At 42.6% G+C, this 27496-nt stretch overlaps 1 protein-coding gene across 3 annotated transcripts in view; it reads left to right on the forward strand.

The window, feature by feature from the left end:
• The window catches only part of LOC105471538 (LIM domain only 2), a 65853-nt gene extending 42014 nt beyond the window's left edge, over nucleotides 1–23839 (forward strand). The window contains exons 5-6 of one of the 3 annotated variants that reach the window (XR_011610699.1): nucleotides 20417–22779; nucleotides 23005–23839. Coding sequence is in view for 1 of the 3 variants with exons in the window: in XM_071074890.1 (XP_070930991.1) it covers nucleotides 20417–20447 (31 nt within the window). In the remaining 2 variants the exon portion in view is untranslated. Of the gene's footprint in view, nucleotides 1–20416; nucleotides 22981–23004 lie in introns of those variants that run through there. The other 2 variants (XR_011610700.1, XM_071074890.1) reach the window with 2 other exon arrangements.
• The last annotated feature ends 3657 nt before the right edge of the window (nucleotides 23840–27496 follow it).

Below are 27496 nucleotides of genomic sequence, written 5' to 3' on the forward strand. Positions count from 1 at the left end.
ATTAGGATCAAGAGGTAATCATCTGGCCCTGAAATGTGTGTATTATAGGGGCAGGAATCTAAGCTATAATGTTTTGTATGTACATCTAAGAATTGAGTTAAAAGATGTTTCAAAGCCCTGAAGTCACTTCCATTCTTTACCAGTGACCATGTATTAATTCTCCCGGAAAATCATCATTTCTCTGAGTTAATAGAATCTTTGAAGCTAAATCAAGTCAATTTCCATTGTCACATTGTGATGCTTTTGAACTGGGCTCACTGAATTATCCTGTTTGATGACCACTTTAAAGATGGCTTTGTTGTGAGCCTCAGCAAACCCACAGCAGCATCTCTGTGTCAGGCTCCCCACCCCACCCCATTCATTCTAATTACTTGATGAGCAGCTCAAGGCAAATGCCCCCCTGTAATTACATCCCAGGCAAAATAGATATATAGTAGGTAAAATAGCCTGTGTGATGTGACAGAAAGAACACTGAAATCAGGAAACCTGATTTTGCCACTAATTACTGGTGTGTCTTTAGGTAGGTCTGTTTCCTCGTTTGCAAACTGAGGAACTTACAGTAGATGATCTCTAGGAATTTGGTCCTCAGACTTTGCTTTACAGACACGTAAGTATGGAGTTTGGGAGGAAGCATTTGTGGTAGCCATTCCCCAAGGTGACCCCAGTGATTCTTGCGTCCTGGCTTCACCTCCTGTGTTGTCTCCATCCACATAGAATAGGGCTAACTTGTCTAACCAATAGGATATTGCAGAAATGATGGAATGTGACTTCTGAGGTTAGATCCTAAAATACTTTGTTGCTTCCACCTTGCTGTCTCTTGGATCACTTGTTCTGGAGAAAACAAAACAAAACAGCTGTCATGCCTTGAAGTTGTTCAGAGCACTCTACTGGGAGCTCCATGTGGTGAAGAGGAACTGAGGCCTCCTGCCACCAGCCAGCATTCATTTGCCCATCTTGTAAATGAGCCACCTTGAAAGCAGAGCCTCTGGCCCAGTCAAAGCCTCAGACAACTGCAGTCCCAGCTTATATCTTGAATATAACCTCTTGAAAAACCTCCGAGCCGGAATCAGTCAACAAAGCTCTTCCTCAATTTCTGACCTACAGAAGTGATACAAGATAAATAATTGCTGTTTTAAGCCACTGAGTTTTGGGGCAATGTGTTATGCAACAAGCTATAATTAAAAGATATTTAGGAGCTTTTTTTTTTTTTTTTTCCAGGAGATACGGTATACTGGAATACACTTAGAAATTTTTACAGCAATTCGAAGGAGTAATTTTACATCTGTTGAACCCAGATTTGAAAATTGGGGCTTTTATTTTGTATGCGTTTTAAAATTCTTATTTTTCCAGTCATCCACTTTTTATTATATTGTACAAAAGTATCAATCCACGGTAGACTGAAAGTTAAAAACTCCAGAGTTTGAAAAGCACTGATCAGAATAATACAATCTTAGTGGAAAGCTGAAAAAGTTTTTGAACTTATCCAGCCCAACCTCTCACTCAGTGAATGGAACTTGTCTCTTACAGTTTTCTAGCAATAGAATTCTGATTCTTGGCGGCACTATCATCATCAATGTTATTAGACATGACTTTACTGAGCATTTGCCAGGCAGATGCACTATCCTAAGTATTTTATGGTCTTTACAACAACCCCACACAGCAAATATTTCTATCTGAATTTTACAGAAGAGGAAACTGAGGCTTGGGATAAAGCCGAGACTTTAATTAATCTAGCTCATCTCATCCTAGACTATATTGCCTCTAGCTTCATTAATTTATCTCTCAAAACTTCATTTTATATAACCAAATAACATATATTTTTTCGGACTGCTGGAAGTTACTTTCCCATTTATTTTAAGGAAAAAGAGACAGAAGTCAAATCCTAGGTCAGGTGTCGTGGCCCACGCCTGTAATTCCAGCACTTTGGGAGGCTGAGGTGGGAGGATCGCATGAGCCCAAGAGTTCAAAATGAACCTGTGGAACATAGCGAGATTCCTGTCTCTACAAAAAATAAAATAAGGGCTGAGTGCCGTGGCTCATGCCTGTAATCCCAGCACTTTGGGAGGCCGAGAGAGGTGAATCACGAGGTCAGGAGTCCAAGACCAGCCTGGCAAAATGCTGAAACCCCGTCTCTACTAAAAATACAAAAATCAGCCGGACATAGTGGCACACACCTGTAATCCCATACTCAGGAGGCTGAGGCAGGAGACTTGCTTGACCCCCAGCGGCAGAGGTTGCAGTGAGCTGAGATTGTGCCACTGAACTCCTGCCCGAGCGACAGAGCAATACTCCATCTCAATAATAATAATAATAATAATAATAAATAATAAATAAAATAAAATAGTTAGCCGGACCTGGTGGCACACACCTGTGGTCCCAGCTACTTGAGGGACTGGGGGGAGGGGAGGCTGAGGTGGGAAGATCACTTAAGCCTGAGAGGTCAAGGCTGCAGTGAACCAAGATTGTGTCACTGCATTGCAGCCTGGATGACATAGCAAGACCCTGTGTAAAAAAAAAAAAAATTAATACAGCCAATGTAAACAAAATGTTAAAAGCATTTACCAACAATAAATGTTTCATTGCGTTTAATGTTACCTAACAAAATGGGAGGGAGTGTAAATGTATAAGAGTCATCTTTGGAGACAAACGGATGTGGTTCTAGTTGGTCTTCTCATTTGTAAATGAAGATAATATACTTACATTAGCATATCATTGTAAAAATTATGGGTAATCTACATGAAGCAGTGAGAACAGTTGCTGGCATTCATGCTTGCGTGCACTCAGTAAATAGGTATTGAGCATTTCCTAGGGGCCAGGCACTGTTCTTAGTAATGGAAATACGGTGGTGAGCAAGACAGCAAGGTCCCTGTTACCCCAGCACTTACATTCTAGTGGGAGGAAACACGATACATAAGTACACAAATAAATGAACAGGTTTATTTCAGAGAGCGATCAATGAATTAGGATAAAATAGAACAATGTGATAGAATGTCAAGAGATGCAGAGAGAGGTTGTCATTTTGGAGGAGGGAGGGAGGGAGTGGTCAGGAAGAGCCTTTGTGAGGCAGTGACTTTGAGCTAAGACCGAATGTCAGGAAAGATTCAGTCATACAGGCATTCAGAAATGGAGGAAACAGGCAAGTGAAAGTCTGAAGCCAAGAACCCACTTGTCGCGCTCAAAGAACATCAAAAAGTCCAAAGTAGCTGGAGGAAAGGTGATACATGTGGCCAAATCATACAGGATCTTACAAGGCTGAAGATGAGCTCAGATCTTATTCTAACTGCAGTGGCAAGACTTTGGGATATTTTTGGCAGGAGAGACATACATACTCTGATTAGTGTGTTGAAAGATCACTCTAACTGTGTGTGCATGGAGGACCCTAGAGAGATGAGCTGGGAGGCTATTGCATAATCCAGATGAGTGATGATGGTGGCTTGAATTAAGGTGTTAAAATGGGGATAGAGAAAACTAGTCAAGCGTATTTGACCATTTTTGCATTGCTATAAGGAAATACTTGAGACTGAGTAACTTATAAAGAAAAGAGGCTTAATTGGCTCACAGTTCAGCAGGCTGTACAGGAAGCATGGTGGCCTCTGCTTCCGGGGAGGCCTCAGGGAGCTTTTACTCACCGTGGAAGGTAAAAGGGAAGCGAGGCATTTCACATGGCCAGAGCAGGAGGAAGGTGGGGGGAGGTGCTATATACTTCTAAATGACTGGATCTTGTGAGAACTCTATCGTGAGATCAGCATCAAAGGGGTGGTGCTAAACCATTCAAGAAGTAATCCCAGCTACTCATGATCCAATCACCTCCCACCAGGCCTGACCTCCAACAGCGGGGTTTGCAATTGAACAAGAGATTTGGGTGAGGAAACAGATCCAACCTATATCAACAGGTTCCAGATATATTTCAAAGGTAGCTAAAATGACTTCGCTGGCACTAAAAGAAGTTTTTGTTTTTACTACTAATAATAGGGACTTTTTAAACCATCTTGTGCATGATTTTTGTTGAAGCAATATTGTCTTAGTTGTTTAGTGCAACACAATTTGCTGTGGTCTCTAAGGTTTTACTTGCTTAGTGTGATCAGGGGAAATGAGTTATTGAGAAAAGAAAAAAATTCATTTGAATATGTGATTAAAGAGAAAAGATGGCTGGGCACAGTGCCTCATGCCTGTAATCCCAGCAGTTTGGGAGGCCAAGGCGGGCGGATCACTTGAGGTCAGGAGTTTGAGACAAGCCTGGCCAAGATGGTGAAGCACGGTCTCTATAAAAAATACAAAACTAGCCAAGCAAGGTGGTAGGTGCCTGTAATCCCAGCTACTCAGAGGCTAAGGCAGAAGAATTATTTGAACCCAGGAGATGGAGGTTGCAGTGAGCCCAGATCATGCCGTTGCACTCTAGCCTGGGTGACAGAGCAAGACTCTGTCTCAAAACACGAGAGAGAGAAAAAAGATAGTCGGTCTTAACTGCTGGGCAACTGGGGTCATTAGAAAGGAATGTAAATCTTCTGATTCTACTTACCATGGCTTATAATGAAACCCAGATGAACAGGAAGGCACAAACCCAGCATCACCCGACAGGGGAAGGTGAAATAAGTCAGATCCAGCTGTGCACAAAGATGAAGTAAAACCTAAGCTGGAGAATGTGTAGTTTGGGCAAAATGGAAGCCTAAGATAACCACAACACCTATTAATGATGAATAAAATGTATCCAAAGATATCTAGATGCAAAACTGAGCTGCAGGAAAAACAAATATAGAAAACATCAGGTCCAGAAATAAATAGAGGTGAGAAATATTGCATAAAGCTGGCACTGAGATGCGCTGGGGAGTTACTGGCCACTACCATCTGGCTCCATGCGGGGAGAATAGATTGAGGATTGTTGTGAATGGGTGGTTAGAAGTGAGAATCCTACATAAGGCAGAGCTAGCAAAGGGCTACATCCACAGTGAAGGGGTGGACTGGGAAAAAAAATCTATCCACAGGCACAGAGCGATGTCAAGGAAGTTTGCAACCTCTATCTAGATTCTGGATGACAGAAAACAAAAGTTTTCCCTGAGAATGCAAAACCTCAAGACACCACTTATACAGTTCTGAATGTACAATAAATGCACAGCCTGGGAATCACCACGCCCAATCCAATAAATTATTTATAAAAATTGACATTAAGCTGTGATTTCCTCTGTCTTAATAGGAAGAGGCAAACACAATTATGAACTTTACCAAAATTTTAAAATGTTGCTCTTGCAAAGACACCATCAAGAAAAAGAAATGGCAAGGTAATAGACTGGGAGAAAATACCTGCAAAACATGTGTCTGAAAAAAGACTTGTACTTGTATCCTGAAAAGAATAATTACATCTCAGTAATAGAAAACAAATCAATTAAAATGGGGAAATGATTTGAATAGATGCTTCACTAAAGAAGATATACAAACAGAAGACTATATCTGTTTTTTTCCTTTTTATGGCAAACTACAACATGAATTTTCCTGACAAATACAACATGAGTGGGTCTCAAAAGCATTGCACTAAGTGACAGCAGCCAGTTAGGCACGCTACACACTGCACGATTCCATTCATATGAAATTCTAGAAAAGGGGAAACTACAGTGACCAAAAACAAATCAGTGATTGTCAAAAGCTAGAGATAAGGGTTGGACGGGGCTGTTTTGTATGGTGACTGTGGTTATGATTACATAACTGTGAATTTGTTAAAACTCATTGAATTGAATGTTTAAAATGGGTAGATTTTATCATATGTAAATTATACCTCAATAAAGCTTATTGTTAAAAAACTCATGGTCTCTTACTGGACAGAGCTAAAAATATGTAAACACAGTTTTCTGTACCCTTTGGCCATAAACAACAGCTGTGTGACAATGGACAATTTACCTTCTTTGGGTCTCGTCTCCTCAGGTGTAATGTGGGGATAATAACAGAATATCACATATTGTTATGAGGACCAAATTAAACAACACAGTATATATAAAGCACTTTGCACTGTGCCTAGCAGGCTATCCAATCACCAATACAGGGACACTTTCTTTTCTTTTTTGTGTAATTTAAAAAATACTTTTATAAAAATTAGAAACAAGGTCTTGCTATGATGTCCAGGCGGGTCTCAAACCCCTGAGCTCAAGCAGTCCTCCCATCTCAGCCTCCCAAAGTGCTGGGATTACAGGCATGAGCCACCCTGTGCCTCGCCCTCAGGGACACTTTCTAGGCCTCTTGCCTTTGTTCAGACTCACTTAAGAGCCTTCTCAACAGCCTCAAAACTCATTCGATGACCTCCTGGTCTGGGTTGGCTTCCCTCATAGTTTCCTTGCAGGGAGATTTCCCTAGGAGGGCCCAGTTGCCTGGGTAATTATTTTGTTGTTGTTTGTTTGTTTTGTAGGTTTTTTGTTTTTGTTTTTGTTTTTGTTTTTGAGACGGAGTCTCGCTCTGTCACCCAGGCTGCAGTGTGCAGTGGCGTGATCTCGGCTCACTGCAACCTCTGCCTCCCAGGTTCAAGCAGTCCTCCCACATCAGTCTCCCGAGTAACTACCAGTTGCCTGGATGATTTAATTTCAGAATGTTGACATCGCATTCTGGGCTATAATTTAACCTTGCATGAATTTGGTTTGTATGGGTTGCCCTCCCATAGCCTGTCTTCTCTGGGACACTGAGAAGATCATACATCTAGACTTGCAAGGCTAAGAACCTGACTCCCTAGATTGTGTGGAACAAGAGAGGCCCAGCTGAGTAGATTCTCCCTTGGCATCATTTCTGGATCACTGTGGTCTAGCGGTAATACAAGATGGTAGCAGTAACTGTCCGAGGGCTGACCTACACATTACTTTTGGTCTTTAAAAGTATTTTTGGGTACAAGAAGAACAGTTTACCTTGCTTGGGACACACACACACACACACACATACACACACACACACACACACACACGAAAAAGAGAGAGAAAGAGAAACCCTAAATAAATATGATTTCATTTTCTTGAAGAAACTGTTCAGCATTGGAATAGGCATAACTCTGGATTCTTTTGAGTGGCGATTCTGTTTTATACATGATTTTCTCTTTTTCTGTTCCATGGGGAATTCCTTACCTTGAAGTGAAATGGACATTTTGGTTGAATTCTCATTCTCAGTGACAGCAAGTAGGAAAGAGAGAATACGTTCTCTACTGGTGTTTCCTACTCATTTGCGTAACTTGGCACATACAGAATGGAATGCAGCAGTATGGTGGGGAAGCTGCTGGGGCCCCATAGTCTTGCCAAGGGTGTCGATGATTTAGGCTCACTGTAACCACTTCTGGGCACACCAGGATTCCCCTGTGCACCAGTGGGTTGCTCTGGCTCCAGGAGCAATAGCTACAAAAGAAGCAATTGCTAATTAGGAAGGAATCCTGTTCTCCATGCAGGCAGGTTGCAATCCTAACTCTGTAGCAAGAAAGAAACCTTCAAGTTCATCCAGACAGGTCAGTATGAACCTGTGACCACGTTTCTAGACAGTTTTCATGAAAGTGAACAGATACCACTGCTGAATTTATCTGTGCTCCTTGGACACTGGCTTTTTGTCCAAGGTTTTACCCTGAATTCATGAATCTAGGAGAAAATCTGGATCTAGGGGCATGCCGTTGATGATTTTTTATCCATTCTTTATCCCTTTTTGACTGTCTGTCCAAGGTACTTCGGTAGCAGAAACAGGACATATTATACATTATTTCTTAGCAATTGTAAAGCTAGAAGAATAATTTTTATCTGTCTACATATCTCACAGGTTTGTTGTGAGACTAAATGAAGCATTGGAACCATACCTGTTACATAGTAAATACTATGTAATTGGTTGCCATTACTATTTACATGTTCACATTCTGAGAACTAAGTATTTATGACGTTAAGAAAAAGTCAAAATGTTGTTTGCCAAATTCATTTTAACGGACTGTGACTTTTGTAGGAAAGGTGGTGTCAAAATATCTGGGAATTTTGCCAGTGCAACCATCAGTAATAAATTATAAAATCAGATAACAGAATCAGGGAATTGGGAATCTGGAGAGGAAAGCCCAACACTTTTCCTTTTCTAGATGGAAAAAAGGGAGATCCAGAGATAGCAAGCCGCAACAACAAATCTGAAATCACAACTAAGAGCTCACAGTTCTTGTCTAGAGCTCTTCTCCAGAATGCTATGGCCTAGACAAAAAAAAAAAAAAAAAAAAAAAAAAAAAAAAGACTTAAAAAAATAAAGTGCTGACAGGGCACGGTGGCTCACGCCTGTAATCTCAGTACTTTATAGACTGGGGCAGGCTGATCACCTGAGGTCAGGGGTTCGAGGCCAGCCTGGTTCCAACATGGCAAAACCCCGTCTTTACTAAAAATACAAAAATTAGCCAGGCATGGTGGTGGGTGCCTGTAATCCCACCTACCCAGGAGGCTGAGGCGGGATAATTGCTTGAACCTGGGAGGCGGAGGTTGCAGTGAGCCAAGATTGTGCCATTGGACTCCAGCCTGGGCGACAGAGCGAGGCTCCGTCTCAATAAATAAATAAATAAATAAATAAATAAATAAATAAATAAATAAAAAAGTGCTTCAGAGAAGCTAAATGCTCTACCAACAAGAGCACTATATTTGGGCAAATGAAGTCAGAATCTGCTTATCAGTTCCTCTAATGGAAGCGACAACCAGCACAAGCAAAATCCCTTACGATTTGGAAGATAAAGCAACCCAGTGCTCACCAGATCTCCTGTTATTCCTGATGGAACCCTCCCAGCTATTACACCTTGGAAAAATATTAACATGTTCAGCCAACAAGGACAAATTTTAAAGCAAAGAAAGCAAGTGATACTGTATGTTGCAATGCCACCCGATATTCAAATTGTACCCTCCTGAGCTGTGTCTAATGTCAGCATCATTTTTTTAAAGAGACATATCAGTTTCCGTCAAGGTTTTTATTTCACTTTCTCCATTCTTCACTGCCTGAACTAGGGCAAAAGAAAGGAAGAATTACCAGCTACATTACTTTTTAATTTAATGCCCTTGAGTAAGGGCAGTAGCAGCGAGGCATAATAGAGATTTCAGGGGGACGGCAAAGGGAGAACAGTTGTTCGCACAACCTCTTCCATGGATGCTGGTTGCAGCAGCTGTCTCTGCCATCATTCTTGCAAGGTAATGCCTTGCTTCCCATTGTCATTGTATCTCAGAATCAAATTATTTGAATTCCAGACACATCGACAGCACACTGAAGGGCCCCTGCCAATTTTTGCAGCTCGCTTGGAAAAGAGCATCATGAAGCATTACTCATTTATACGACTCCCAGGCTCCTGTTGTAAATCCAGCGTGCAGGACTGCCTCCAGGTGCACCCCTTCAGCTCAGCTCTCTAATCCTGTAACCCTTTAGAAGAAGCTGGTGCACCGCATCCCCGTGCCAGGCCTTCCCCCTCTTGAAGCCTGTGTTTGGTGGATGGCGTCCTGGCTGCCAGAGCTGACCTGGAGACAGAAACCAGCTAATTCTTCTGTCAGGTCTAGGGGTGAAAAACCCCAGGCACAATACGGTGAGTTGTCCTCACAGCTACCCCTCCAACATTTTCATACAGGCGAAGTCTGGTTAAAATCCACATCTGTCCTACAATAGTGAAGTTGCTGATAATAGCACATCTCTTGTCGGAAGATGAGGGATCTAGTTAGCAAAAGTGTTTATGAAGAATTTTTCTATCACTTAGAAAAAAACTCACAAAATAAATGAAAAAAGAATATGTGTAGCATAATCTCAAATGTTATATATGTTTTAAATACACATGTAAGTATACACATACAAACATATATATGTATATACATTATATTTAGAGAGATATAGATATTTTTTGAGACAGGGTCTCGCTGTGTTGCCCAGGCTGAAGTACAGTGACACAATCATGACTCACTGCAGCCTAGGTTGCTCCCCAGGCTCAAGTGATCCTCCCATTTCAGCCTCCCAAGTAACTGGCACTACAGGCATGCACCACCACACCCAGCTAATTTTTTTTTTTTTTGTAGAGATAGGGTTTCACCATGTTTTCCAGGCTGATCTTGAACTCTTGGGCTCAAGCAATCTGTCTGCATTGGCCTCCCAAAGTGCTGGAATTGCAGGCATGAGCCACCATGCACCCAGCCACAAACATATTTAACTAGAAGAAAAAACAACAAAAATGGACAGTGATTATTTTATTTTTCTTCTTTACTTTTTTCTATATTTTTCTAAAACAAGCAGGTACTACTTGTCAGGAAAATAAATGCTGTTTATAAAGATAATGTCCATCAAGAGTGTTTTAAACGAAGAACTGTTTTCAAAAGATTCTCTACACAGTCAGTTTTTATCCCCAGCCTGGTAAGTGAAGGGCCCCCATCCACTGTCCCCTGGTTAGAAGAGTTTTCCCAAGGGTTTCTTTTAACACGAGTCTGGGGTTAGGAGAATTTTGTCCAGCAGGAACAAGAGTGACCTTATTAGTCCAGTCAGATTCTCTTACTAATTGAGCTACACAGAGATCAGTAGTAGAGGCAGAAAAGGAAAGGAAAGGGAAAGGAGGAGGGAGAGGATGGGTTATTTGAATGGCTGGAGTGCAGACTACTGGGGAGGGGATAAAGAAGCTTTATATTCACATAATAGCTGGAGCTGCCTTAGACCCTGGACAAGCTTCCAATTCCAGGATTCTATGCCATGCAGGTCCATAGTTCCTATTTTTCCCGTGAAGATTTGGTAATTGGTCTTCCTGGCAGATCCACGGCCAAGAATCCTGTTTTCCTTGGTCCCACAGGTAACCTTTTAACAATCTATCTGGTGGCCCATTAAAATTCCCTTCTGGGTCGGACTATATTTGGATTATTTGAACCAGCTGAGCAATTTCAGGATATGAAGAGCTTGAGACCAGGCAGGTAAGTTCCATGGGTAATTTCATTCTTTATTTAGTACACTACCCAAACCAGGGCTATCATCAGCCTATATGGCATTTCGTACAAATTTGAAAACGCTATTCTTTCCTCAAGTTAAAAAGTTAAATTATTTATTTCTCAATAATAACAATGACTAATGACAGTAATTCCATGTAAATTAGGTAAGCAAATAATTCATTATAAAATATTGAAAAAGGCCGGGCGCGGTGGCTCAAGCCTGTAATCCCAGCACTTTGGGAGGCCGAGGCGGGTGGATCACAAGGTCAGGAGATCGAGACTATCCTGGCTAACATGGTGAAACCCCGTCTCTACTAAAAATACAAAAAACTAGCCGGGCGTGGTGGCGGGCGCCTGTAGTCTCAGCTACTCGGGAGGCTGAGGTGGGAGAATGGCGTGAACCCGGGAGGCGGAGCTTGCAGTGAGCCGAGATCACGCCACTGCACTCCAGCCTGGGAGACACAGCGAGACTCCGTCTCAAAAAAAAAAAAAAAAAAAAAAAAAATTGAAAAATTCAAACGATTCATTATCATATTAAGAACTCAAAGTCACTTGGATCTAATAATTTGTTGTAAAGAAGGCATCCTTGTGGATGTAAAATTCTGTTTGACAGTTTCGACGCTTACTTGTTTTATAGCTCATATTTTATGGAAGTGATCATCAGATTGGTAGACTTTTCTTATTGAGTGTAGGCCTTACGTTGGTTGGTTTGTTTTGTTTCTGATACAGGGTCTTGCTCTGTCCCCAGGCTGCAATGCAGTGGCACAATCACAGCTCATTGCAGGCTTGACCTCCTGGGCTCAAGAGATCCTCCCACCTCAGCCTCCCAGGTAGCTGGGACTACAGGTGTGCACCACCAGAACCAGTTTTTTGTTTGTTTGTTTGTTTTAGATGGGTTTTTGTAGAGACACGTTTGCTCAGGCTGGTCTTAAACTCTTGAGCTCAAGCAATTTGCCCGCCTCAGTCTCCCAAAGTGCTGGGATTACAGGCGTGAGCTCACGGCACCTGGCCTACATTGGTTTTAACATATTTCAATTTTTTGTTTGTTTGTTTATAGAGACGGGGTCTCTCTGTGTTGCCTGACTGGATATGAACTTGTGGTCTCAAGTGATCCTCCCCTCTCTGCCTCCCCAGTAACTGGGACTGCTGGCACACGACACTGTACCCAGCTTAATATATTTAATTTTGATAAGCCACATTCTCCACTGATATTGCTATTGGCAAAATTAGTTGTATCTTGAAAGGCACAAAGTTATTTGGAAATGGATCTAGTAAGTTATTTTAACAAAGACTTTGCAATATTTTAGTGAAAGAACATTAGATTTTAAAAGACAACTTCAGGTTTTTAGGGCTTCATACGTTGATGAATGATCTATAAAAGTCTTTAATACGCTTGTCAGTCAATTTCTTTTTTTTTGTTTTTGTTTTTGAGAGGGAGTCTCACTCTGTCGCTCAAGCTGGAGTGCAGTGGCGCGATCTTGGCTCACTACAAGCTCTGCCTCCCGGGTTCATGCCATTCTCCTGCCTCAGCCTCCCAATTAGCTGGGACAACAGGTGCCTGTCACCAAGCCCGGCTAATTTTTTGTATTTTTAGTGGAGATGAGGTTTCACCATGTTAGCCAGATGGTCTTGATCTCCTGACCTCGTGATCTGCCCGCCTCGGCCTCCCAAAGTGCTGGGATTACAGACATGAGCCACCGCACCTGGCCAACAATCAATTTCAATTATACATTTTTAACACAGCCTTGGTGCTTCATATTTACAGCAATTCTTCAAATCACATGAGATATCTGGAACCTTGCTACTCCACATATCCAGCATCAGAGCATCTTCAGGGGCTTGTTAGGAATGCAGAATTTCAGGTCCCAACCCAGAGGTACTGAATCCGAACTTGCATTTTAATAAGATCCCCCATGTTCTATATGCACAGGAACATTTGAGAAATACTAATCTAAGACACAGAAAAGACCATGTATTCCTTCTGCAATATAAATCTTTCCTTTAAAGAAAATATGACTGTAACCAATATAGAGAAAAATAGAAATAAATTTGGGATCACAGGTGGATTGACTGTAGAAATGACATTTGAAATTAATCTTCCTGGCTGGGTGCAGTGGCTCACACCTGTAATCCCAGCACTTTGGGAGGCTGAGGCAAGCGGATTTTCACCTGAGGTCAGGAGTTCAAGACCAGCCTGGCCAACATGGTAAACTCCATCTCTACTAAGAATAGGAAAATTAGCTGGGTTTGGTGGTGCACTCCTGTAATCCCAGCTACTCGGGAGGCTGAGGTGGAAGAATCCCTTGAGCCCAGTAAGCCCAGATTGCGCCACTGCACTCCACCCTAGGTGACAGAGTGAGACTGGGTCTCAAAAAAAAAAAAAAAAAAAGAAAGGAAAAAAATAAATTAATCCTCCTCTTCTTTCCAGTATTTTTATATTGGAGAAATTGGGCTTAATGTTGAGAAACCCTGCAACTTGTTTATCAGTAATAATATCTTTGTGTGAATATCGTAAGTTAATTTTTCATAAAACATTTTCTAAGCCCATAATGTTATGCTTTCAAGGGAATTATATATATTGACTTTGGGTTCCTGTCTAATTTTGCGTATAACATTAACTTTATCTTTACTCCTAATTTGTGCTGAATAACGCATTTTAAAGAAGATATTTTCAGTATACTTCTGACTTGCATTTTAGAATCTACATTTTTATTCATATCATCAACATGCATTGCACACTCTCTCTAATGAAGTTTTAGTAGCAAGACGGCATCTACTCAAGTTTCCCATCCTATATTCAACAATGATTTAAAATTTTATGTTCCATAAATGCCTTTACAATATATTCCAACATTTAGTTGAAGCAAAAAGAGTTAATTATATCATATTTACAAGAAAAAAACAAACAACCCCATTGAAAAGTGGGCAAAGGATATGAACAGACACTTCTCAAAAAAAGACATTGATGCATCCAACAAACATATGAAGGAAAGCTCAACATCACTGATCATCAGAGAAATGCAAATCAAAACCAAAATGAGATACTATTTCACACCAGTCAGAATGGCAATTACTAAAAAGTCAGGAAACATGTGCTGGTGAGGCTATGGAGAAATAGGAATGCTTTTACACTGTTGATGGGAATGTAGATTCATTTGACCATGGTGGAAGACAGTATGGCGATTCCTCAAGGATCTAGAACCAGAAACACAATTTGACCCAGCAATCCCTTTACTGGGTATATATCCAAAGGAATGTAAATCATTCTGCTATAAAGACACATGCACACGTATGTTTACTGCAACACTATTTACAATAGCAAAGACATGGAACCAACACAAATGCCCATTAATGAGAGACTGGATAAAGAAAATGGGGTACATATACACTATGGGATACTATGCAGCCATGAAAAGGAATGAGATCATGTCCTTTGCAGGAATATGGATGAAGCTGGAAGCCATCATTCTCAGCAAACTAACACAGGAACAGAAAACCAAACACCACATGTTCTCATAAGTAGGAGTTGAACATTGAGAACACATGGACACAGAGAGGGGAACGATACACACCAGGGCCTGTTTGAGGGTGGAGGGTGAGGGGAGGGAACTTAGAGGACGGGTCAATAGGTGCAGCAAACCACCATGGCACATGTATACCTGTGTAACAAACCTACACGTTCTGCACATGTATCCCTTTTTTTTTTTTTAGAAAAAAAAAAAAAAGAAAAAAGAGTAGTTATATAATTTCTCAGATGACATAAAAAATCTAGTGCTGTAAAATAGATACTTGCTACATCATTCAATATCAAATGTAAAGACACATAACAAAAAGTATAAAATGGTCTAGAATTTTTTTTAGGATCTTCTGTTGCAATCCATTATGATTTCCACGCATACTTTTGGCATTGCTGTATGTAACTTTTCTTTACATTCAGTTCTGTAAGTAGTCTTCTAAAAGTTTTTACATGCTTTCTTTTGTTTTGTCATCTACTGGACAACCTCCCTCGCCCAAACGTCCACATATGAAATGCTTGCTTTTTGGAAATCCACAGTTCTAATATGTGTTCTACCTGGCTTATACCAGAGACTGTATTTAAAATAGTAAAGATAATATTTATCATTTCTCATCTTTTTCAAAATTAGTTCATTCATTACCTCTGCTATCAGTTTAACTATTTGGTTTTGTATTTTATTCCTTAAAATTGTGTAACATTATTTGGTATCAGTGTGCCATATGTTACTGAATTTTTGATAGTTTTTGCTAAGGAAGACAATTTTTCCTTCCTTCCTTCCTTCGTTTTTTCCTTCCTTCCTTCCTTCTTGCTTTCCTTTCCTTTCTTTCTTCTTTCCTTCTTTGTCTTTTTTTTTTTTTTTTTTTTGGAGACGGAGTCTGGCTCTGTCGACCAGGCTGGAGTGCAGTGGCCGGATCTCAGCTCACTGCAAGCTCCGCCTCCCAGGTTCACGCTGTTCTCCTGCCTCAGCCTCCCGAGTAGCTGGGACTACAGGCGCCCGCCACCTCACCTGGCTAGTTTTTTGTATTTTTTTTAGTAGAGACGGGGTTTCACTGTGTTAGCCAGGATGGTCTCGATATACTGACCTCGTGATCCACCCGTCTCGGCCTCCCAAAGTGCTGGGATTACAGGCTTGCGCCACAGCGCCCGGCCCTTTTTTTTTTTTTTTTTTTTTTTTTTTTTTTTTTTTTTTTTGAGACTGAGTTTCACTCTGTTGCCCAGGCTGGAGTGCTGGGCTCACTGCAACCTTCATCTCCCGAGTTCAAGGAATTCTCCTGCCTCAGCCTTCCGAGTAGCTGGGACTACAGGCACACGCCACCATGACTGGCTAATTTTGTACTTTTAGTAGAGATGGGGTTTCCTTATGTTGGCCAGGCTGGACTCAAAGTCCTGACCTCAAGTGATCCGCCCACCTTGGCCTCCCAAAGTGCTGAGATACAGGCGGGAGCCATCATGCCCCACCGGAAGACAATTTTCATCACTGCACTAGTAGTTTCCTGGATAATCCTCTCCCTAGATGTTGCTTTGTCAAAGCTGAGTCATGTATATTATGTGCACATGATATTGCTTCTCATTATCATAGCGTCTTTGTTTATCACTTAATATATTACATATATTTCAAATCTTTGAATTCTTAACACTGTTGAAGTGCATTTACCCTCTGTTTATTAGTATTATGTGATAAGTACTGCCAACCCATTCTCACATCTTTATTCTTCAGTTGATACATTTTTTTCATCCCTGAAGAATTTGCAATATAGAGAAAACACAGAAACCATTAAGGTAGAATAAGGGGCATGGTCAGTTTATCATTAGGAAGAATTTATGAATAAGTAATTTCTGAAAACTTCCTACCTGTACTGATAGCAGTTAAATATAACGAAAAGTTAAATTTCTTATGTATACATTTTGTAGACAAATTTCAACTGGAGTATTCTGTGGACAAAAATTCAAATTACATAGCCAAGTACCTGGATGGGGAAAAGAAAATCTAGTTTAATGTTTTCTTTTTCTCTTCCAGTTTTTCCTCAAGTTACGTCTGATGTAAATATTGAAATTAAATTCACATCCTAATTTAGCAGTTTTGCCCCCGATTTTATCTTCTTCAAAAATATATTCAGTAGTCTAATTGATTGTCTTTGATTTCCTTCCATGTTTTCTGATTCTGAAATTAATTTTAGAAACTCCTTTGTAGTATGTGAGCAAAAAAATCAATGGTATTTTATCTCGGAACTTACATGTACATAACATACAAAATATAGAACTAACAAACTGCTAAATATTATCAAGCGTTAATATTTTTATTAACAGGATATGCACAAGCGATTTCCATTATAGAATTAGCCAGATCACAGTGGTAATCTCTAATTTATGTGCATGTAATTCATTTTGTGGATCATTTGCGTGTATGTCATTTGATGGTGATCAATCGAATAGTGAAAGTTCTTGTAGATTTAAATGAGGAATTCAGGAATACCTTTTGGGTGCAACGAACACAGCAGATAATGAGAAATGCAGTATGAAATATTAATTAGCCAGAGCTCTAATAACAATAGGGATTAAAACAAAATTTTAAACACTCACCTACCAATTAGATAAAGTGATTCCTTGTTTAGAAGTAAAAGTTATTTTCAGATGATGTTAGACATGTTGTTGATTTTGAATATTGACCCATTTTTCCTTTGTAAATGGACACCGAACAAAATGCAGTAAACGTCTTAAAACAAGACACTTTACTGCCATCTGCCGGGAAGTTGTAAGAAATATATAAATCATCAATCTTTCCAATAAACAAAATAAAAATAAACATATAAAAATTATCGGAATAATAAAGGGTCTCTGATGTGAACGGCACCTTGTTGAATGAGGAGTGCTTGTGCAGTGCCCAACGTAGATCACCGTGCCTAGATTTTACTATAGTTGCTTTCGATTCTCTGTCAGAGGAGAGAAATTCCAATTGGAAAAACATTCTTGAGGTCCAGTCTGGTGTTGCTCATTCATACTATTAGCAGAAAAACAGGGGAGGGGCCACAGTCTATAATTTAACTTCTGCAGAAGGCTGTCTACTCTCCCGAGTCACACTGGGAGCTGGAGATTTTCATCACTTGCCCCAGGACAGAGGGCAGAGCTGTACGTAGAATCTTCTCAAGGCTAAATCCATTGACTCTGCAGAAAGTGGGAGGCTGGGCGCGGTGGCTCACGCCTGTAATCCCAGCACTTTGGGAGGCCGAGGTGGGTGGATCACGAGGTCAGGAGATCGAGACCACGGTGAAACCCCGTCTCTATTAAAAATACAAAAAAATTAGCCGGGCGTGGTGGCGGGCGCCTGTAGTCCCAGCTACTCAGGAGGCTGAGGCAGGAGAATGGTGTGAACCTGGGAGGCGGAGCTTGCAGTGAGCCGAGATCGCGCCACTGCACTCCAGCCTGGGCGACAGAGCAAGTGGGAGAAGGGGAGGAGTTATAAACCCAGGCAAACCTTTTAAGGGGAAAAAAGACTTGTCCCTTAAATTAGGGAGCTTTCAGATGAACCAGGAGGATCCCTAAACAAAAGAACTTTAAGTGGAGGTAGGGGAGGGAGCTTTACGCATTTTGATTATAATTCTTCAGTGCAAACTCACAGCTTCTTACTAGAAAACAGTGACATGAGCTCTGGCATGCTTTGCTTACAAACAATGGCCAAGAATCCATTACTATTTTCTATTCTCAGAAGACAAATTCTCAGATGGAAAGGTGGTAAGACGTTACCTTTATACAACCTCAGGTACTTGAAGTCAATCTTAAATGAGTCTGTATTTCTTGTGATGCAAATAGCAAAACTTAATATTAAGCCAATAACTAATGCAGGGCTGAATGTATTCCATTACCTCAGACAGTACCTGGCCCACAAGAGGCACTATCCCAAAGTGCTAAGTGAGCAATGGTGACATAGAATTGGGGAAACCAGAGAAGGCTTCCAGGAGGAGGCATTAGATCTTGACAAGGGGGCAGAATTGAGTTAGATCTCGACAAAGGAGCAGAACATTAGCAGGCAGAGATAGTGACCAAAGGCCGCCCAGGTGTAGATAGCCCTATGAAAAGCAAGACTCATAAAGCGGACAAAGAACTCAAAGCATCAAGTGGACACTGGAGACGGGAGAATGTCAGGACAGCATGGTGACAGTGTATAGTGAGGAAGCTGAGATGTGGCAGGGGCCACAGTTTTGACACTATGCATGGAAGCCAATTTGCAAGGGAGAATAATGATTGAATGGGAGAGGAGGGAAGGAAAACTGGAGAGGAGGAGGTTAGTTAAGCTACTCTCTCTCTCTTTACTTTTCACTAAAGTAATATATATATGTATATATTTCAAAGCACACACAAATATATATAGCTTGATGAATAACTGATTTATTTACTTGTAACAGCATAGATTAGTTTTCAGACCTACTTTTTTGAAAAGGAGTTTTAAAAGATGGTAAAAGGAGAGAAATGGGATGGTAGCTTGAGTGGAAACATTAATGTAAAGAAAATTTTAGGGCTGGGCATGGTGGCTCACACCTGTAATCCCAGCACTTTGGGAGGCCAAGGCAACTGCACTCCAGTCACCCAGGTTGGAGTGCAACGGCGCGATCTCAGCTCACTGCAACCTCTGCCTCCTAGGTTCAAGCGATTCACCTGCCTCAGCCTCCCAAGTAGATGAGATTACAGGCATCTACCACCACGCCCGGCTAATTTTTGTATTTTTTAGTAGAGATGGGGTTTCACCATGTTAGCCAGGCTGGTCTCGAACTCCTGACCTTGTGATCCACCTGTCTCGGCCTCCCAAAGTGCTGAGATTACAGGCACAAGCCACTGCGCCCAGCCCATAGACAGTTAATTGTGAGCATTAACACTGACTCAGACACACTCCGTAAGGTGTTACATGGTAATTCATTTATTCCCCATAATAATGAGAAAGGCAATATTTATACACCCATTTTACAGATAAAGAAATTAGCTGTGGGACTTATGGAAGTTAACTTTTTGATGTTTCAGTTTCCTTATCTATAAAATGCTAGCTTTTAGAACATTAAGAAGGTTCATAGAGCCCATTCATTAGTTCAGCATATTTTACTGAGCCCCTACTATGTGCCAGGCACTATTCTAGGCACTGGAGAAACAGCAGGAAAAATGTTTTATTAGAAATACATTACATATATACACACACACACACACACACGCACACACACATATAGTTGGTGCAAAGGTAATTGCAGTTTCAGACCATGAATTTGAAATCATTATAATTTGGCTCAAACACATCTTCATTCGTAAAAATAGGAACCATTACAATCAACACATTTTTGCCAATGAGAAATAAGTTTGTTTATTGCTGTACTGTAAAAATCTATACTTCAAGATTTGAACTCTTGGAAAGCATTTTCTGCATCCTGCTGGTTGTGGAAGGGTTTTCCTTGCAACAAGTTGTCAAGTTGCTTGAAGAAGTGGTAGTCAGTTGGCCAGAGGTCAGGTGAATATGGCCGATAAGGCAAAACTTGTAGCCCAATTCCTTCAACTTTTGAAGTGTTGGTTGCGCGACGTAGGGTTGGGCGTTGTCGTGGAGAGGAATTGGCTCTTTCTGTTGACCCATGCGGGCTGCAGGCATTGCAGTTTCCGGTGCATCTCATCTATTTGCTAAGCATACTTCTCAGATGTAATGGTTTCGCTGGGATTCAGAAAGCTGTAGTGGATCAGACCAGCAGCAGCCCACCAAACAGTGACCATGACCTTTTTTTTGGTGCGAGTTTGGCTTTGGGAAGAGCTTTGGAGCTTTTTCTGGGTCCAATCACGGAGCTGGTCATCCCCGGTTGTTGTATAAAATCCACTTTCTGTCGCACATCACAATCCGATTGAAAAATGGTTTATTGCTGTTGCGTAGAATAAACGAAGACGACACTTCAAAACGATGATTTTTAAACTTTTGCTGAGCTCATGAGGCACCCACTTACCGAGCTTTTTCATCTTTCCAATTTGCTTTCAGTGCCGAACGACAGTACAATGGTCGACACTGAGTTTTCCGGCAACTTCTTGTGCAGTTGTAAGAGGATCAGCTTCAATGATTGCTCTCAGTTGGTCGTTGTCACCTTCTGCCGGCTGGCCACTACACTGCTCATCTTCAAGGCTCTTGTCTCCTTTGCAGAACTTCTTGCACCACCACTGCACTGTATGTTGGTTAGCAGTTCCCGGGCCAAATGCATTGCTGATGTTGCATGTTGTCTCTGCTTCCTTACAACCCATTTTGAACTCAAATAAGAAAACCACTCGAATTTGCTTTTTGTCTAACATCATTTCCATAGTCTAAAATAAACATAAATAAACAGTAAGTAATAAGTCATTAGCAAAAAAACATAAAGCGAGAAATGCCCATTAAAATGATGTATAAGATAACCACATTTATTTACATTCTTAAATGTAAATAATTTAAGAATTATGTTCTTAACTTTATCTTTTCTTGCCTTATGTTTTATCCCAATATCAAACGGCAAATTCTAACAACGCAAAAACCACAATTACTTTTGTAACAACCTAATATCTCTATATATACACATAAATAATTTGCTATATAATTTGATTTTTTTTTTTTTTTGAGACAGAGTCTTGCTCTGTCACCCAGGCTGGAGTGCAGTGGTGCAATCTCCACTCACTGCAACCTCTGCCTCCTGGGTTCAAGAGATTCTCCTGCCTCAGCCTCCTGAGTAGCTGGGATTATAGGCATGCACCACCACGCTTGGCTTATTTTTGTATTTTTAGTAAAGACGGTGTTTTGCCATGTTCACCAGGCTGGTCTCAAACTCCTGACCTCAGGTGATCCACCTGCCCCAGCCTCCCAAGGTGCTGGGATTACAGGTGTGAGCCACCACGCCCGGCCTAATTTGATTTTTTAAAAACCCAAATATAAGCTTCATATTTATTTCTGCAAAATTCTCTACTGGACTACACAGTGTCAATTACAGCGTAAACTTCAGCTGAAAAGCTAGAGTCTTCAGAGATTCCCCCAGGGGCCATGGAGGATGGGCTGTGGAGGGTCCCTGATTTCCTCTGCTCTTCCAGAGAAGAGCCACCTGCTAGTCCTCTCCCACTGAGAAAGAGAGAGATTGGGCTTCCATGGAGGGCAGAAGGCAGAGGGGCCACAAGAGATAACTTCCTGAGCACCTCCGTCTCTAACTTCCTTCCTACATTGTCCTCTCTGAGCCTCATACAGCCAGGAGTGGTGAGTCAAGCAGGTGCTATTGTGCCTGATTCACAAGAGAAGGTACTGAGTTATAACAAGGTGAAGGGTCAATTTCTAGGTGCTTCTCAAACTGTAATGAACATGGGGATCACCTGAGGATCTTGCTAAACTGCAGATTCTGATTCAGTGGTTTAGGTGTGGGACCTAAGATTCTGTATTACTAAGAAACTCTCAGGTGATGCTGGAGACCACGAGCCTCTCTGTGAAACAGCAGGTGAGGTGCTTTAGGGCCAGTTCTCTGGATAGAGGTGGGAGTTGCAATCACGTTGCCCCTAGCTCCTCCTGCTGCTACATTTGGCCACTCCTATTTGGAAGCTGGGAGAGGATTATCCTATTGCAGTCCTGTGTCTAGAAGGGGAAGGTAATTCATGTCCCCTGCTCCTTCCCCAGGCAGAACTCAGAGTTCTTTGTGTCTTGTCTGCTCCTCAGCTGAACTTTTTGGCTCTTTCTTTTTCTAAACTTGAATCATCACAATAACAAATACAACAGCAAGAAAATAGCATTGACTCCTATTGGAGTCCTGTATACCTGGGATCACCTGATTTTAAATCGGGCTCAGGTGAGGCAACTTGGTATCATGGAAAGCTTTTAGTCTCTAGAGTTAGACACCTGGGTCCAAATCCTGGTTCTGCCTCTTACAAAATATAAATAGAAGGAAAATATACTTAATTTCTTGGCTGGGTGCAGTGGCTCATGCCTGTAAGCCCAGCACATTAGGAGGATGAGGCTGGTGGATCATTTAAGTCCAGGAGTTCAAGACCAGTCTGTCCAACATGGCGAAACCCCGTCTCTACTAAAAATACAAAAATTAGCCGGGTGTGATAGTGCATGCCTGTAGTCCCAGCTACTCAGGAGACTGATGCATGAGAACGCTTGAGCCTGGTAGGTGGAGGTTGCAGTGAGCTGAGATCGCACCACTGCACTCCAGCCTGGATGAGAGAGCGAGACTTTGTCTCTAGATAAATAATAAATTGGGCTCGGCTAAAGTGGCAGACTTCCATCCTGACCTTTACTCTGCCCAATAACCCTACCGGAGGGCAGCCCATTTCAGGTTATCCTGCAGTATCACCAGAAGCATTATGCTCAGTCTGCAATTCCAAGTTATTCCAAAGGTAAGTCAGTCTGATGTTCTGGGAAGAGAAACTGAAAAGCCAGCACTTAGGGGAACTTTGGCCTCCAGGGCATCCCTGTATTCAGTGATGGGTGGCATGGTGGGGCGGTGGGGGATGATGGGAACTCAGTTGGGTCTGAGGACAGAACCTCCCTACCCCTTAAGGTTAAGATAGCCAGAACAGAACACTGCCAGCCAACATATGCTGCCAAATCTCCTTTCCCAGGCAGCCCACACCAACCTCTTCCTGGAGTCAATGTTTCCTATGGAGAATGGATTAAATAAGAATCTCCTTGAATTCATCAGAGAGCCCTGAACTCTGATGTCCTGTTGGTCCTGATCTTGACTCTACCTCTGTCCTTGAGGGAACTGGTATTCTATGGCTAGGACAGACTGGAATCTGAGACTGGGCACATCTGGGGCTCCAATCCACATGAAGGGAGAGAATACAAGATAAGAAGCAAGTATAAATTGCCATGTCCAGAACAAAATCAAAGCCAGACTTTCTGGGGTGGAAGGTGCAGGAGAAACTTGTAAAGGGGAGGCCAAACCTAGAGCTGACCCTCATATTCATGGATTTGCCTTTGTGTTTTCTCGTTGGTTTTCCTGCCACCACCATTTTGGCCACACGGGGGCACTGCTTACCCTTGCTATTCTCTTAACTCCTTCTAAGGAGTCTGCCTCAAGACTGGAAAGTTCGAATAGCACCTTAGCAAATGCCGAGATGACATGTAAACTAAAAGCAACATGGGTTATAAGCATGGCTATGAAGATGCAGAGATCACAGGGTCCAGAGAAAAGGTGAAGCTTGCTTTAAGACTCCTGTGGTCCATATGAAGATTCTGCTGCTTCAATCAAATCCAAAAGTGTCAAAGAAGCCCAGCAGACAGTGATTAAGGGACCAGACCCTGGAACCAGACTGTGCGTGAGGGTTCATGCCCCAGCTCTGATAGTTGTGTGACCCTTGGCAAACACCTTATCTCTGGGGACCTCAATTCCTCATCACAAGGATGATACCAATGTGCACAGGATGAGGTTGTTACAGAGATTAAGTGAGCTCATCTATGAGCTCATAAGTGAGCTCATCTATGAAGCACTCACAAGTCTTCGTCTCACAGCAGGTGCTAAGTAAGCTATTTTATTATGATTATGATTATTATTGTTATTGTTATTATTATTATTACGAAGGACATGCTAGGGGAGAAAAGAAATGGAACACCCCTGTAGATATGCAAGAAATGAGGTAAGAAGGGAGTACTCAGAGGAATGAAGGGAGAGTGAAAAATTAAATATGGGGTGGGGAGGGGGCCGGAGAGAAGCCCTTCAGGTAAGTGAGACAGGCAGGGAAAGAGAGAATATGCCCTTCGCCCCCAGCAAGAACTCCACACTTTAGAGAACTTGGCTCTAGCTCTGCTGGGGACTCCCACCTTCCCACTGGATGGAAAATCCTGGGGGCCCAGGGATGTGCTCTCTCAGCCAGTGTCCCTCCTGCTGGCTGCTAAAGACTCTGGAATTCTCTGTCCAGATGCTGCGGGGAGCTGTCCTCTTCTGGTCACATCCTTCCAAGGGCGGACAGACCCCCAGGAGAGCCCACCCTTAGGGTGTGGTGTGGACAGAGCTTTAACGCGGGGGCCCAGGTGTCTACTGTGCGTTTTGGAGGCCACCATAATGCTGCTTGGGGCTGGCAACTGGAGAGAGTGGGGCGGGGGTTGGGGATCCCTGTGGAAGGGAGGTGTCTCTGGGTGGGAGGAGGACGGTCGGAGGACGGTCTTCCCCTCCCTTTGAGGTCCTGCCTGATAACCGCTCTGCGCTGACCACAGGACCATGTTCCTCCACGGGCAATGTCCCAGTCGAGTCTGGGTCCCCAGAGCTCCCCCGTTAACCCAGTTGCGACCCTGAAAGCACCGGACCTCAATTCCCCTTGGTGGAACTCGGGAACACGAAGGGAAATGAATGCGGAGAAAACCGGGATCCAGGTAGTCTGATTTCCAAAGAGCCGTTCCCTCGCTGCGGCTTGGAGTTCCGCCCAGGTGTCCGCGGGTCCAGGTGTGGCGGCCGCCCCCACCCCCCCGCCTTGGGAGGCGCTGGGACCTGGCTCCGGCCCGCCTGCCCGCGCTGACAGGGACTGGCGGCTTTCGACACTTGGCTCTTTGGAGGCGCGGTGTGGGGAGCCCCTGGGCTGCAGGGTCCCCGCGAGCCGAGCCGAGCCGGGTCGCCGAGGGGGAGGAACCGACGCCCCGCCTTCGGGACATCGCCGGCCACTTCGTCCCGCGCGAAGGCGAGGAAAGGAGGAGGGATAGGAGGGCGCGGTGGAGGCAGCGACGAGGTGCCTGGCTTGATGCCTTCGGGGGCACCCGGGGAGAGGGCTGGTAATATTAGGTGATGCCTGGGGAAGGGGGACCCAAGCCCGGGCCCAGAATTCTCCCCCACCCCGCTGCGGGGCTCCAGGCTGGCTATTGAGGCGCCTCCTACGGACGTCGTGGGATCCCAGGGCGGGGTTTCCTCCAGCCGCTGCTCAGGAATGGGGGGGTCCTCCAACCTGGAGAGAACAAGATCCAGCGAGCCCCGCAGAGTAGCAAAGGAGGCCCCTTCCCAAATGCAACGCAGAGAGGGCTTGCTCTCTGCACGGAGTCAGACAGATCCTGGATTTGACGCTATCTTGAAATGAACGTATTACCCACACTAATAGAAGACCATGTTTTACTTGGCTACATTTACCCAGTAAGAGCCGTACAGTTTAGCTGAAAGATAGTGGAATATGTAGCTAATAGTCCAGGATTCGGGTTTTGGCACCTTTTCTTATAACATATGTGCAGTTTAAGTCTGTGAGCCTTGTTTTGACAGTGATGATGATGAGGATTAATAATAGTTATCAATAATAGTATATAGCAGCTCCTTTTATTGAGCACTTACTGTGGACCAAGCTCTGTGTTGAGCACTTTACAAACACTAATTTTTTCACTGAACTCTTAAAATATCCCTATAAGATTTATTCAGGGACTTTTAGCTTTTTTTTAAAAAAAAAGTCATCTTTTCATCATGTGATATATATTATACACCATTATATATGCATATGTACATATATTTGGTTGGTATTTCATGATGATTGTTGAAACCCCACAGCTTAGAGCTCAGCTTCCCATTGTCTCACTTGGGGAGGCAGCAGGGTGCAACAGAAAGAACTTTAGAGTCAGACAGACCTAGTCAATCAGCCCCTCTGAGATTGTTTCAACACCTATAAAGCGAGTTGAATGTGGCTCCAATGTGAATTGGGGAACTTTCAAAAAATTTTCTTCTTAACAGACTGGGGCCTGGCCTCAAGGCTGTTTTGGTTAATATTCCTTCCCCTCCATCCTTTATACTGGACATCAGTACAGTCTCCATCATCCTGAACCCCCTGTCTAAAGATCTTAGGAGGGATTGTTTTTCTTTTTTTTTTTTTTTTTTTTTTTTTTTTTTTTTTTGAGACGGAGTCTCGCTCTGTCGCCCAGGCTGGAGTGCAGTGGCCGGATCTCAGCTCACTGCAAGCTCCGCCTCCCGGGTTCACGCCATTCTCCTGCCTCAGCCTCCCAAGTAGCTGGGACTACAGGCGCCAGCCACCTCGCCCGGCTAGTTTTTTGTATTTTTTAGTAGAGACGGGGTTTCACCGTGTTAGCCAGGATGGTCTCGATCTCCTGACCTCGTGATCCGCCCGTCTCGGCCTCCCAAAGTGCTGGGATTACAGGCTTGAGCCACCGCGCCCGGCCGATTGTTTTTCTTAAGATGATCTGGAAGCCTGCAATGCAGGGTGTCAATTTCTTCTGGGGAAGCCTCTTGTCTTCAAGATAAAATGATATCTAGTCACCGAGGAACAGTTTAAAGATATTTTCAAATAAAGCAGAGAAGTTCTAATAATATTAGCAGTATGAAGATAAGTTAGAGCAATAAAGGCCTTTTTTGGAAGTACCAGCATAGAAAATAAAGTCTCTGAGGAAGTGACTAGACATAGAGATGCAATCACGAGGCTTGAAGAATCAACCAAATGCAAGTAGAAAATCTGCAGATTAAAAACACAGGAAAAGAGAGAGAAGAAGATACCAGGAGAAAGAGATTGGAAATAGCTCAACATTTGACAAGGTCTTTTGTAAAACACGAAGAGGAGAAAGAGTCCTGAATGAAGCAAACCAGAGCTAGAGAAGCTTAAAGCTGGATTTTCTTTTGTTCAGAAAATGTAAGCTTGACTTCAAAAAGACAGATGATGGATGTCTCTCAGAGACAATCGCTAACAGTGCTTGAATCTGATGAAGAACAACTGATACGGAAATTGAGCAATGAGGTTGTTGGTGGGCGTTGTGAGTCAGAACAGCAAATACAACAGCAGGAAACTTGTCAGGTTCTCTTTCCCCATGCAAGTGCCCAAGCTTTGATTCAAATTAATCTTGGCATTTCAGCAACATTTAGAGGTATTTTATGAGCCAGAGCAAAAAGTGAGGGATCTGAGAAAAAAGATGATTTGGGGGAAAAAAAGAGCAGATGCTCATGACAAATGTTGATGAGGATAAGAAATTGGAACCCTTATACATTACTGATCAGATTGTAAAATGGTGCAACCATTTGGAAAACAGATTTTTGGTGTCTTGGAAAGTTAAATATTGAGTTGCTATGTGATCCAGCAATTTTACTCATAGGCACATACCCAAGATAATTAAAAACATATGTCCACACAAAAACTTGCACAT

Source organism: Macaca nemestrina, chromosome 12, assembly GCF_043159975.1.
Source record: "Macaca nemestrina isolate mMacNem1 chromosome 12, mMacNem.hap1, whole genome shotgun sequence".
Classification (NCBI taxonomy): Eukaryota; Metazoa; Chordata; class Mammalia; order Primates; family Cercopithecidae; genus Macaca; species Macaca nemestrina.